Source organism: Mustelus asterias, chromosome 9 (genome assembly GCF_964213995.1).
Source record: "Mustelus asterias chromosome 9, sMusAst1.hap1.1, whole genome shotgun sequence".
NCBI lineage: Eukaryota > Metazoa > Chordata > Chondrichthyes > Carcharhiniformes > Triakidae > Mustelus > Mustelus asterias.
In genome coordinates, this window is record NC_135809.1 from 116,445,855 (window position 1) to 116,459,287 (window position 13,433).

The 13,433-nt window shown below is 43.5% G+C and overlaps 1 protein-coding gene across 1 annotated transcript in view; it reads right to left on the bottom strand.

Annotated features, from left to right (window-relative positions):
- The window catches only part of LOC144498950 (metallophosphoesterase MPPED2), a 185,684-nt gene extending 172,454 nt beyond the window's left edge, over nucleotides 1-13,230 (bottom strand). The window contains exons 1-2 of the mRNA XM_078220923.1: nucleotides 13,105-13,230; nucleotides 10,917-11,135 (exon numbers count right to left, since the gene is read on the bottom strand). Coding sequence (XP_078077049.1) covers nucleotides 10,917-11,068 — 152 coding nt within the window. The 5' untranslated portion in view covers nucleotides 11,069-11,135; nucleotides 13,105-13,230. The remainder of the gene's footprint in view (nucleotides 1-10,916; nucleotides 11,136-13,104) is intronic.
- Between the last annotated feature and the right edge of the window lie 203 nt (nucleotides 13,231-13,433).

Consider the following 13,433-nt stretch of genomic DNA (forward strand, 5'->3'; position numbering starts at 1 on the left):
TGCTAGATTGAGTCTTCAAATCAGCTGCGAGTTTTAAGTGTACATACACTGGGTAGATCTTCCACATCTGCACCTGGGCACCACATACACAAGAGGAAAATTGGGGTCGGGGGAAATCACACGTCCAGGGTACAGCCTGTCTGATTTTCCCCTCTGCACTGTGCCCAGGTGAACCTTTATCCCCAAGAATAAATATCAAATAAATTCAAAGATTGAATTAATCAACAGTGCTTATTTAAGATTCCTCGTTCAGCTCGCTCATGATTCACACTCTATTCCTGATTTGATCGTGTGCTGACATTGCATTTTTAATCCTCCATCGCACAGGTTTTCACACCAAAGTCCACAGCCCTAAGAGGCTCATGTATGAACTGAATATATAGGGCTCTTCAACCGTGAGGTTAATCGACAACACAGGAGGAAATGGAAAAGAAAAATGTCGAAAATTACTTGTGAGAGTATGACAAGGGTGGGGGAAGGGGGAAATCATAGGTTTAAACTCGCAATATATAGTTAGGAGGAAAGTGACCCAGACAGCAAACAGAGGGGAAACGAGCCATTTCAGTAGTGCAACAATTAAAATCTCGGATGCTCAGGAGGACAGAAAAGCAAAGACTTCTGAGGCTTGAGGAGCTGGAGGAGATTACAGCGATAGGGAGGGGCCAAGGATGGAGGGAGTTGAGAATTTTAACTTCACCACAAAAAAAAGGGTGGCATGGACAAGTTGGGCTGAAGGGCCTGTTTCCATGCTATAAACCTCTATGACTCTATGCTGAACTGGGAGCCAGTGTTAAGTCAGCGGTCTCCGGGGTCATGGCGAATAGGACTTGGTGCCAGTTAGGAAGTCAGGGCACAGGCAGCAGAGTTCTGGATAACCTCAGGTTCACAGAGGTTAGAATGTGGGCCAAAGATAAAAGCAAAATACTGCAGATGCTGGAATCTGAAACAAAAACAGAAAATGCTGGAAAATCTCAGCAGGTCTGACAGCATCTGTAGGGAGAGAATAGAGCCAACGTTTCGAGTCTGGATGACCCTTCATCAGAGCACCCGAAGGAAACCCACGCAGACACAGGGAGAACATGCAGACCCTGACCAGACAGCGACCGAAGCTGGGAATCAAACCTAGGTCCCTGGCGCTGTGAGGCAGCAGTGCTAACCACTGCGCCACCGTGGTATGGTGGATGCAGATCCTTCAAATGGGAGCTGTATAAATAAATGAAGGAGAAGCAAGTTGCAGGAATATGGGGAAAGAACAAAGGAGTGGGACTGACTGGATTGTTCTGGGAACAACCTGGCATATACTCAATAGGCTGAATGGCCTCTTCCGTACTGTGTTATTTGATGATTCAATAATGATTTTTATACCACGTGTCTGCACCTTTCACAATGTAAAACCACCAAATATAAAAGCCTGCTAGATTGAGTCTTCAAATTGGCTGCGAGTTTTAAATGTACATACACTGGGTAGATCTTCCACATCTGCACCTGGGCACCACATACACAAGAGGAAAATTGGGGTCGGGGGAAATCACACGTCCAGGGTACAGCCTGTCTGATTTTCCCCTCTGCACTGTGCCCAGGTGAAGCTTTATCCCCAAGAATAAATATCAAATAAATTCAAAGATTGAATTCATCAACAGTGCTTATTTAAGATTCCTCGTTCAGCTCGCTCATGATTCACACTCTATTCCTGATTTGATCGTGTGCTGACATTGCATTTTTAATCCTTCATCGCACAAGTTTTCACACCAAGGTCCACAGCCCTAAGAGGCTCATGTATGAACTGAATATATAGGGCTCTTCAACCGTGAGGTTAATCGACTACACAGGAGAATATGGAAAAGAAAAATGCCGAAAATTACTTGTGAGAGTATGACAAGGGTGAGGGAGGGGGGAAATCATAGGTTTAAACTCGCAATGTATAGTTCGAATTGATATCAGCAAACAAAGTAGAACCAAGACATTTCCAGAGCTCTCGGACTTGCTGGCAATGGGCAGCTAGTTTTTCTTTGGACAGAGAGTGATTAAACACACAGAGTGGGAACTAACTCCCAGATGGAGTACTGGAGGTTAAAAACCCTGGAATAATGCAAGGAACAATGAGACAAAGTAATCAGACAGAGATGGGAGATTTCTAAATGGCTAGCCTGCAATGGGCTGAATGGCCTTCCTCTTCTGTAATCATGTTGTGATCCAATGGGGTCCTGACTTCTTTCTGCATGTCTTTCATTAATCCTGAACTTGACTTACGAGCTTGTTATTGCTGATGTAAACTGATCAAAATTAAAAAACACTTACTGTTTGGCAATTAAAGGGCTGTTTTCTTTTGAGTTAATGGCAACGCCTTTCGATAGTTTGCATTGGGACTCCCTGGGTGGCGGGGGGGGGGGGGGGGGGGGGGGGAGGGAGGAGGCAGGTAAGATTAGGGACAACATTTGAATGGGATACGATACAGAAAATTTGAAAACCTTTACTGTACAGAACTGGAACGCAATCTGCCTGAAAGTGACTCCCTCCCAGCAAGCTGAACAAAATTGTCACACCATCACCTTTATGAAGCAGCAAGTTACATTTGCAGACTTGATGTGGCGCGAGACTGGGACACTGAGCTTTTTATATTAGTCAGGCGGACAAGTACTAAGAAGCACTGAGATTCACAACAGATCACACCAGCTCATGCCCACATCATTGTCTCTTTGTATCTTGGACAATAGTTTCCCCCTTCTGTGGACTGTTCCTTTTCATGCAACTACGGGAAGAGCACTGACCCAAGAAACTTAGACCTCCCATGGCACTCACCTCAGCCTTTCTAGAATCCAAACATTTTACCAGAATGTCATTTAATACTCTTATCTTTGATCTCACTCTCCTGTCCACAGAAAACAAAAGGGCCGATTAACAACTGCAGGATGGAATATTTTAAGGTAATATTTTGGAGTATTTGAAAGAAGAGTAAGGGAGTTCTCCCCCTGCTGTCCTAGCTAATACCTCTCAACTAACGTGACCAAAGGCAAAAGCTGAACTGTTTGTATCATACTATTTGTGGGAGTTTACCATTCACAAACCGGCTGCTGCATTTCCCTATCTTACAATGGCGACTACACTTCAAAGAATTATACTGTAGGCGCAAGGTTCTTTTAGACCTCCTGAGGTCAAGAAAGGCACAGTATAAATGCAAATCCTTCGCGTCCACAAGTCCCTCAAAGACAAGGAACACCTGCTTTTTGTGGCAATGACAAATGAATGCTAACTAATCGCGTGAATGAAAGAGATGAGGGTCATGGAGAAAAGCATCCTGTTGCTCAGCTTTTAAAAGGGCCATGTGACTAAATTGGTTTGGAGTTTTGTTGAATTTAGTCATGCCTTCCACAGTTCCCACGAATCAACTACAGTGCGGTGGCACAGTGGTTAACATTGCTTCTTTACGGCAACAGGGACCCGGGTTTGATTCCAGCCTTGGGTCACTGTGTGGAGTTTGCACATTCTCCCCGTGTCTGTGTGGGCTTCCTCCAGGTGCTCCCGTTTCCTCCCACAATCCAAAGATGTGCAGGTTAGGCTGATTGGCCATGCTAAATTGCCCCTTAGTGTCCCAAGGTGTGAAGGTTAGGTGGATTGGCCAAACTAAATCGCCCCTTAGTGTCAGGAGGATGAGCAGGGTAAATACGTAGGATTATAGGGATGGGCCAGTGTGGGAGTGTTGTTGGTGCAGGCTCAAAGGGCTGAATGGCCTCCTTCTGTACTGTAGGGATTTTATGAGTTTAGTCTGTTTAACACTTGCAATGTGTTAAAGGCTGTACAATAATTGGAAGGCAAAGTAGATGGCCGCGGTGAGGATTTTGAAGGTTTGACATCTCACACCAGCATTTGCAAAGGGCATTCTTAAGTTACTGCTCACACAGAATTGTGGGCATGACCCCAGCACCAATGTGATGGCTGACTCATGCAGAGCATTGACATTAGACTCCTCTACTGGATGCAATAGTCAATGGAACCCGAGCGTGACTACTTCCCCACTTTAAGTGCATTGCAAAGAGGTTTCCCAGAATGATGCTGCACAGGAGGTCATTCTCCCTGAGGTGCTTCCTTTGTAGAGCTATCCAACTATTCTTACTCCCCTTGCCCTTTCTCCATTGCCCTGAGGTTTTTTTAACCCTTGAAAATATTTGTGCAACTCTCAATTCCGGCCTTGAGTGACTGTGTGGAGTCTGCACATTCTCCCCGTGTCTGTGTGGGTTTCCTCCGGGTGGTCCAGTTTCCTCCCACAGTCCAAAGATGTGCAGGTTAGGGTGATTGGCCATAAAAAAATTACCGCTTAAAGTCAGGGGAATTAGCAGGATAAATGTGTGAAATTATAGGGATAGGGCCTGTTGCTGTCAGTGCAGGCTCGATGGGCCGAATGGCTTCCTTCTGCACTGTCAGGATTCTATGATTGTCTTTTGACAGTTGCGATTGAATCTGCTTCCACCACCTTTTCAGAGAGTGCTTTCCAGATCACAACTCTGTATAAAAACTGGTTCCTCATGTCATCTCTGGTTCTTAGCTAATCACCTTAAATCTATGTCCTGTGGTTACTGACCTTTCTACCACTGCAAATAGTTCCTCCTTATTTACTCAATACAAACCATTCATAATTTGGAGCATTCCTGTCAAATCTTCCCTTGTCTCAGGGAAAGAAATCCCAGCTTCTCCATGCAGTTCCTCCACATAGCTGAAGTCCCTCATTCCCATAAATGTCTCCTGTGCACTCTCTAAAGCCTTAACATTCTTCCTAAAATATCATGCACAGAACTGGACACAATTCTCCAGTGGAGACCTAACCAGTGTTTGCTAAATATTTAGCATAGCCCCCCCACCACCGCTCCTTGCATTTGTACTGTATTTCTCTCAGATAAAGCCAAGGATTTCACATCCTTTTTTTTTAAAGAACAGCCTTCCAATTTTGATCAGCCACTTTCAAAGGTTTGTGCATATTTAGTACCAGGTCGTTTTAAAATCATACCCTTTCATTCACACTGCCTTCTCCTCATTTTTTCCTATTAAAATATATCACCTCACACTTGCCATTTCACCAGTCTGTCTGCGTCCTCCTGTACTCTGTTATTTCCCCCTCACTGTTTGCTGCACTTCTGAGTATTGTATCATCTCCAAGCTTTGAAATGATGGGACCGCACGGTGGCACTGCTGCCTCACAGCGCCAGGGACCCGGGTTCAATTCCGGCCTTAGGAGACAGCCTGTGCAGAGTTTACACGTCCTCCCCGTGTCTGCCAGGGTTTCCTCCGGGTGCTCTGGTTTCCTCCCACACTCCAAAGATGTGCAGGTTAGGTGGATTGGCCATGCCAAATTGTCTCTTAGTGTCAAGGCAATTAGCAGGGTAAATACATGGGGTTACGGGAAAGGAGCAGGGTAAAATCCTTTGTTGGTGCAGACTCGATGGAGTGTTGTCGCAGACTCGATGGGCCGAGTGGCCTCCTTCTGCACTTTAGGGATTCTATGAGCAGATCATTAATGCAATATCAAAGAACAGTAGTGCTAACCAACGGGTGGGGAAATGGCATTGTATAGCTTCCTCCAGTCTGAAAAACAACTGTTTTCTGCCCATTCTGTATCTATGCTGCCGTCATCCCTTTTGTCACATTTAACTTTGCTAATAATGTGACAATTTGTCAAACTTGTTTTGAAAGTCCATATACACAACATCAACTGCACTACCTTCATCAACCCTCTCCGTTGCTTCATCAAAGAACTCAATTGGGTTGGTCAAACACAGCTTATTTTTAATGGATCCATGCTGACTTTCATCAATTTTCCAAACGCCAATTCATTTTGGCCCGGACTATTGTCTCTGTTAATGTGTTAGTATGAAATAAAATAAAGAGTGAAGTGTTGCACCCTCTGTGAGAAAGAAAAAAGCGACAAAACCTGAAATGGGACTCACTCTTCAGAGCTGAACAAATAAATAGGAACAAACAGAATACTTGGAAACCCGCATCGTATTTCAGAAGCTTCCTTAGCTGAATGTCTAATACATTTCCACATTACAACAGGGATTTCAATTCAAATGTATTACAATGGCTTTGTGGCTTTCAAACACTTCAGGATATCCTAAAGTGTTAAAAGGAGCTATATAAATGTAAGTGTTTGTATCATCCTAAAACAGTAAGCATTATAAAATCTAAATAGTATAAAGTAACACTTTCTAATCAAGCTATATAAAGATATCACAAAGCAAAGCATTCATAGCAACATAAGGTAGGGGGCCATTCGGCCCATCGCGTATGCGTCAGCTCTCTGAAAGAGGTCCACTTCCCCTTCCCTTCCCCCATAGCTCTTAAATCCCAAAGTAACTTTGAAAAAAAGCTTCAACCATGCTTTTAGGGCTAGCTTCTTAGTCATAATCTATGTAACATAGGACTGCACATGTTATAAATTTGTGGGTTTTGTGGCTGATAACTATGAAGGTAGTGGCACACGTAGCAAGGGTCACACTTTGCAGTAATTACAGTGCAAGTGCAGCCTGAATTGAAAGTCCGAGCCTGAGTTGACAACAGAGCGAAGTAGATTGAGACTCCCTGGAGTATGAAGGTCTTGCCTGAACACCCACCTTATTATATGCACACTGATTTAACAATCAGTGCCTTTATAAAGAGGAGCACGGATTACAAAAGGAAGGAAGCTAGGAGGAGGCTTTGTAAGACACAGACTTCAGGCACAGCTGGAGTCTTGTGCCCAGTGTCAGACACCATACTAGAGAAGGGATGTGAGGACATTAGAGAGTGCAGAAAAGATTTATGAGAATGGTTCCATGGAAGAGGGACTTCAGTTATAAAGAGAGACTGGTGAAACTGGGGCTTCTCTCCTCAAAGATTTAAGAGGAGATTTGATAGAGGTGTTCAAAACCGTGAGCGATCTAGACAGAGTAATTAGGGAGAAACCATTCCTATTGGCGGAAATGTTGAAAACCTGAGGACACTGGTTTAAAGTGATTGGCAATAAAACCAGCGGCAACATGAGGAAACTTTTTTTTTTACATAGTGCATGGTTGGGATCAGGAATGCATTGCTTGAGTGCAGTGGGGGCAAATTCAATCGTGGCTTTCAAAAGGAAATTGGTAAACTATCTGAAGGGAAACAATCTGCAGGACGAGGGGGGAAAGGCCGGAGAGTGGGACTGGCTGAGTTGCTCTTACAGAGAGCCAGCACAGACACATCAGGCTGACTGGCCTCCTCTGCGTTGGATTCATTTCATGATTCAATCCCAAGTTGTCCCACACTGATAGGAAGGACATAACCGTGCAGTGTACAAGTGTGCGTGCATAGTACAAATTCAACCCTGCAGTAGAATCAAGTCAATCAGAGTCGAGGTTCATGTCCCATCAGCAAAGTCAGTTAGAATGACTGCCTTTTTCACTTTATTATTTGGGTTAGCCGTTCACGTTTAATAGTAAGTGTTGTGATCCTGCAATTCAACACTCTCCCCTCCTAACTAACAATGCAAATATCGAGGATGATTTAAGCATAAAGGATGACTTTTCCACTAATATATACTTCACAGACATAAACAGAGTCCTGAATACATTAGGGCTGATTCTTCGGTCTGGTGGTCCCAGGACACGCCATCCAAGGGCAGGATTAGACCATTCAGGCAGTTATACCATTTAATTGGATCATGGTTGATCTGTGTCTTAAATTCATCCACTGCCCTGGTTCTGTAATCCTTAATTTCCCAAACAAAAATCTACAACTCCCAGCTTCAAAATTTCCCAATTGATCCCCAGTCTCAACAGTTTTTCCAAGGGAGAGCATTCTGGAAGGAGTGGCAAATTAAAGGATACCGAACTCCAATCTCCTTCGAGTATCATTTAATTGGAAGCACACTGGTTAATGCAAACTGGTTAACATTGCACTGCGTGTGATTCCGATGGCATTGTTAAAACATTTTTAAAATAGAACACAAAAGAATATGATGTAGATGCACTGATCACTGCTCGAGAGGAAATTAAATCTCTAAAGGGACGTGTACGTTTTCTAATAGCTTGGATAGATAGTTCAAGATTGCCACAGTCTAAATCAGAGAGAATTGTATTTTTGCTTCAAAAGTGTCACTTTTAAAAGTTTTTCACTACATTTGCCAGTTTTTGAATCATTCCCTTCCTTCAACCTGTGCTTGTTTCGCACTAGTCAAGAGGACTCTCATTCATAAGGGTCTACTTCCAAATATTACCATCGAATCAGGAAGCTACACATTTATTTTGGGAATAAGCTGGCTCAGTTTGTCCTGCCATTCATTCCCCTCCACCCCCCCGACCCAAAAAAAAGCAACCTTGGTGGTTTCCATTTGCCAGACCCTTTTTTTGGTCCCTTATTTTTCCTTTATCAGTACTTTCCCCTCTGATCAAAACATTCATTCCTCAATGGACTACAGTTGCATCCCCAGCCGATTGCCTTCATAGCATTTCCTCATTTATAGGTTAGATGAATGAGTGTTGACAGTTATTCAACTACGGGGCGCATCACTTCTGAACCCATCCTTGCCTGGCATACACAAAAATGCACTGGCTGTTCAAAAGGATCCCTGATAAGTGTTGCAAGCATATGGTCAGCTGATATAGACTGTAAAAGACACTTTGCACACTCATGGCAGTTTCCAACATTCAAATGAAAAACTATTTCAAAATCAAATACATTTTAAAACTGTACTTCACTATGTAATGAAAAGTGGAGCTGCCTAATGTATGAAGTACAACAATAATGTCACTCATTACAATGGATAACAATTTGCTTGGATTGAGTTACCAGGTTGACATTTAACTGAGGTTAAAATGACTGCATAAACTGTGGGAGCAAAGTTCAAGCAGCTCATAACCATTGTCTGAACTCTTAAGGATTACACTATGGCCTTGAAATCACTCAAGAAGGATAGATTAGTTGTTGAAATATATAGTGTGAAGTTCAGTGTTTTTTTAAAACATTCAGTGAGGGTCTGTTGTGCACTCCACGGCATCTCTTGAGACATGTCATCAATAGTCAGTGTTTTAATCATATCTTTGATTCAAGTCAGCCATTCAGAATAGTGCATATATCACAACCTCATGGCATTGAAAAGAGACTGTTATGGGTTTTCCTCCACCTAGCTTTATTTTTACAGAATCTACCTTACACGGTGGCTTTCTGGAGCTGCCCATTTCCAATTGTCAAGTTTACTCCGCTGGTGAGTAAAGTCTTCTCTGCCTACTCAGCAAAACAGGTGAGATTCCTCAATTAAAAAACGTTCAATCTCACTCTTCATCCCACTACTGTTAACAAAATCACTTACCCAGAAATTGTGCATTGCAAAAGAGTCGCATCCCTGCGAGAGCAATGAATGCAAGAAAGCACCCATTTCTTAAAAGAATTCAAACCAGCGCAGGTTGTTATGTCTAGGACAACAGATCAAGTCACAGTTCCACCACTGTGCACCCAGCGTTTAAAAACCAGGTCCCCTGCGAATCTTACATTCGAACACTGTCTGCATTGTGCATCATGCATTTACAAATCTGCTCCCCATCGTGTAGTACTGCTGTTAAAAAAAAAACTCCCATTGCGTATCCTGTATTTAAAAAAAGCATCCCCTGTTGTGTATCCTGCACTTAAATATTGTACCTATTGTGGAACCTGTGTTTGCACACTGTTCCTATTATGGATCCTCGATTTGCTGTCCGTTGTGTTGTTATATATTTTAGCTTGATACCAATGTGCAGTCTGGATTTTAAAAGTCCACACCAAATTTACATCTAAAATGCACTTTTCCTTTTAATTTCTGATTACTTTTAGCTTAAGCATGCAATTTAACACATCCATTCTTAGAGGTGCACTGTTCCAAGCAGCAAGGGTTTATCAATCAGGCAAAGTCAGCTATTGATAAATAATTGCTGTGAAATGAGTGTGTTTGTTTTTGATTTGCAACTGATCTGTACATTATTCAAGGGGCACATGCAATGAAGCTGAAATTATTTTGATGCATTCTCACAAGAGAAAATGAACCATTTTTTAAAAAGTCTACTTCTCGTGTAGAGAAACTCCCAACAGCAAAGTATACAAAAAATCAGGGTCTCCTGCTCTTGGCAGGTATAAGCTCGCACATAATACAGTTCACTTAACCCCCACACCCCAGCTACACAGTCTGAGATCTGGAGGCCGTTCTTAATAGCAGCAGTCAAATAAATATGAAAAAATCAGACACGGCCTTTGATGGTTCCTCCATGAAAACTTTCTGATCAAAGTTTTAATAGATGTTGTACAAAAAGCCAGGCACAAATCTCGGGATAGAGTATGTGCTGCCTGAAATTTCCTGACAGTTTGAAACTATCACTTACATACCCAGGGCCAGCAAAAAAAAAATGGAACACCACCTCATTAAATATAAGAAAGTATCAAGATAATGCAGTAATGGAAACCACCTTCAGTCCTAACCCAGTCAGCTAAAATTCAGACCCGGGTTAAGACATACTTAAACTCTTCAGGGCTAGATATTCCCCTATTCCCTCAGCTTTGTTTTGGACAGGCAATTGACAAATAGGTTACTGACCCTGCTGTAACAATTTACTTGTCGATTCCCAGTCAAATTTATAGATTGCTATGAATCACAAGGAGCGTTTGGATGTTCGGGTAGGGGGCCCCCCTGCACACTATTCCTGTCATATCACTTCAAAGGGAATTGCAGCAAGGAATGCAAACTTTTACCAGCCCCTGGTCTGGGGGGAATTTTGAAAGTTTTTTTTCTTTCGTTGAAGCGGAATGAATTTCCCCAAGACGCCAGGATGGGGAGGGGGGGGGGGGGGTAGCATTGCTTCTAATTCTAAAAATGAGAGACCAAAAAGGGAACTGAGTTTAACAGGAGACTGCACACTGCACGACCAAGTGAAGTGAAATGTACTCACATATGCACATGGGGTGGTTGGAAGCGACTCTGGTTAATGTTGTAGTGAGTGAAGGCTTGAGTCGGGTTGGAACTGTACTCGTCCACCGTGATGGTAATTTTCCCCTGTGAAGGAATTCCATGAGCCATCATCCCCCGCTCGACAAAATCCATTTACAAGTTTCCTTCGGTGAATGCTAGGCAGCACATTGTGGGACGGTGGCTCTTGTGAGGTCCCAGCCTTCCAACCGGGGAAAACAGTCGCCAAATTAAGATCATAAAGAGAAGAAAAAAAATAAAATGTATTTATTTTTTTTGGAAATAAAGAGCGGTAATCCTAGAAGGGAGCAAAAAAAAAATAGAATAGACAATTTGTGAAATTGGGTGAACTCAAATCAAACTCAATTGTAAGTTGAAATCGACCGTCTCTGGCGATTGACAGGATGAATTTATACTCCCTTATAATTTAAAATTATATGGAATGATTTCCGCCCAAAAAATTGTTGTTTCCCTCTTAAAATGTAGTGAAATAAAAGAAAAATCACATTTTTTTTCTCACTGTAATAACTCCAAATTCTACCAGTGATTCTAACGCCGACAGCACCAATTGGCAGCCCCTTAATGTTTGAATCCAAACCTATCCTACCGGTAATCAGGAAACAGGCTCAAGTTCATGAACTTGGGATCAATCCATGCGGGGTTCAGCCCCCTGCCTCTGAAAAAAAATGTTATTTCCACCCCCCCCCACAAAAAAAATAGCCGATCTTATACAAATAAATCTCTCCACGCAATTATTATGTTATTTCAAAACATCCATCACAAACAGGGCTTGTGTGACAGACCTCACACTTGCAGAACTCCAAGAGGCGAGGGGATGCAGAGATAGACCCCCACCCCCCACCTTCTGCTTGTTTCCTTCGCCTGGCCTCTGCTCTCCCGTCCTGACTTGACATCCACTTGGTAGCAATGGGCATGAGAGATCGCTCACTCTGCTCCAGCAGCACCCCCTCTTCCAAACGTCACTCATTCCTTCAGCTAATCCCACCGCCGTCACTCATTCAGATATCACCCCCCCCCCCCCCTCCCCAATCTCTTCTTCTTAATTTGAAATATCTAAATCGACACAAGAGCAGTGAACCCACCCAACGTCCCTCTTCTAAGGCCATGACTTAACTGTCTTGTTTTAAGAAAAGGCTGCAGTGGGGGGGTTTTTTGCCTTTCCTCTGTGTATTTTCTTCATTGATAATTGCAGCCGGCAAAATAAATGACATTCGGGCTCGCTGTGATCTATCACCCCGGATTTCTGGCCAATTTGACAAAACAAAACCCTCCCCTCAATAATTGACAAATCTAGGCCTCTGGGATGTTGACAAATATTCGGGGATTGTGGCAAGACCCGATGTTTTATACATGTGTATGAATATATAGAAATCCCCATAGAGATCAATAGTTCAAAGCCAGCCTATTTGCGCCCGAATTGACTGCATCAACTGGGTTGCAATTTTACTGAAATTAAATGGTGTGTGTTTGTGGGGAGGGGGGTAGGTAGAGAGAGAGAGGGGAGGGGGTGAATAGGAAATCAGACGGCGGAGGGAGGTGTATACAGAGACGAGGTCAGTACATTGCACTTCGCAGGAGATCCCGGGTCTTGTCTTTTGTGCGGTGGGTTAAGAGGGAGGTTGTTGGGGGGGTGTGGGGGAAGGGGTGGGTGGGGAGTGGGGTGACACAAGAGCCTGGCCTTCGTCGCAGTTGCTTTAAAAGATTGCAAGCATGAAAAGACTTGTGTGTATTTTTTTTTAAACAAAAACATAACCAGGCAAATCATTACCCCCTCCCCCAACACACTGGTTAAACAAGGGAGAGTTGCTGTCTGACACTAACAAGACCTTTAGAACGTTGCAATTTCTCAGAACTATTAAATCGGATACATCCGCGTTTTTGGCAACACAACCTTCGAAAATAGAAGGTCCAGTTCAAGCCATTCTGTTTCTCTCCCGCGCTGTAATGACAAGGCACCTCTAACCCAGCAGCGCCGACCCAGGCTTTTGTGGTTGCTTCTATTCCCCTCTCTTCCTTTTTTTTCCCCTCTCTCCTTCCCTTTCTTTCCTTCCCCTCTCCCATCCTCCAATCTTCCCCTCTATGGTTTTTTTTCTCCTTAATGTTTCTTGCCCTCTCTCTCACACACACACACATACAAATATAAAGATTACCTCGGTTTGTTTGTTTTTTGAATGTGTTTGTGTGTTGTGGTTCACTCAGGAATCCAGGATTGTCCTTTTCGGCTGTTCACAGGACTCGATCCATCATTTTTTTTGTTGTTGGGGGGTGGTGGGGGGGGGGGGGGGGGAGGTTGGAAAGAATAATGGGGAAGAAAGGGGGGGGGATAGGGGAAGGGAGATGGGGTAGGAGGAGGAAGGGAAGGGTGGGGAAAGGGGGGGGGGGGTGGGTGGAGAGAGAGAGAGACACACAGAGAGAGATTGCCCGGTATGTCTGCTGGAGAGCAAAAGGTGAACAAGGGAGGGGAGGAAGGAAGAGCACT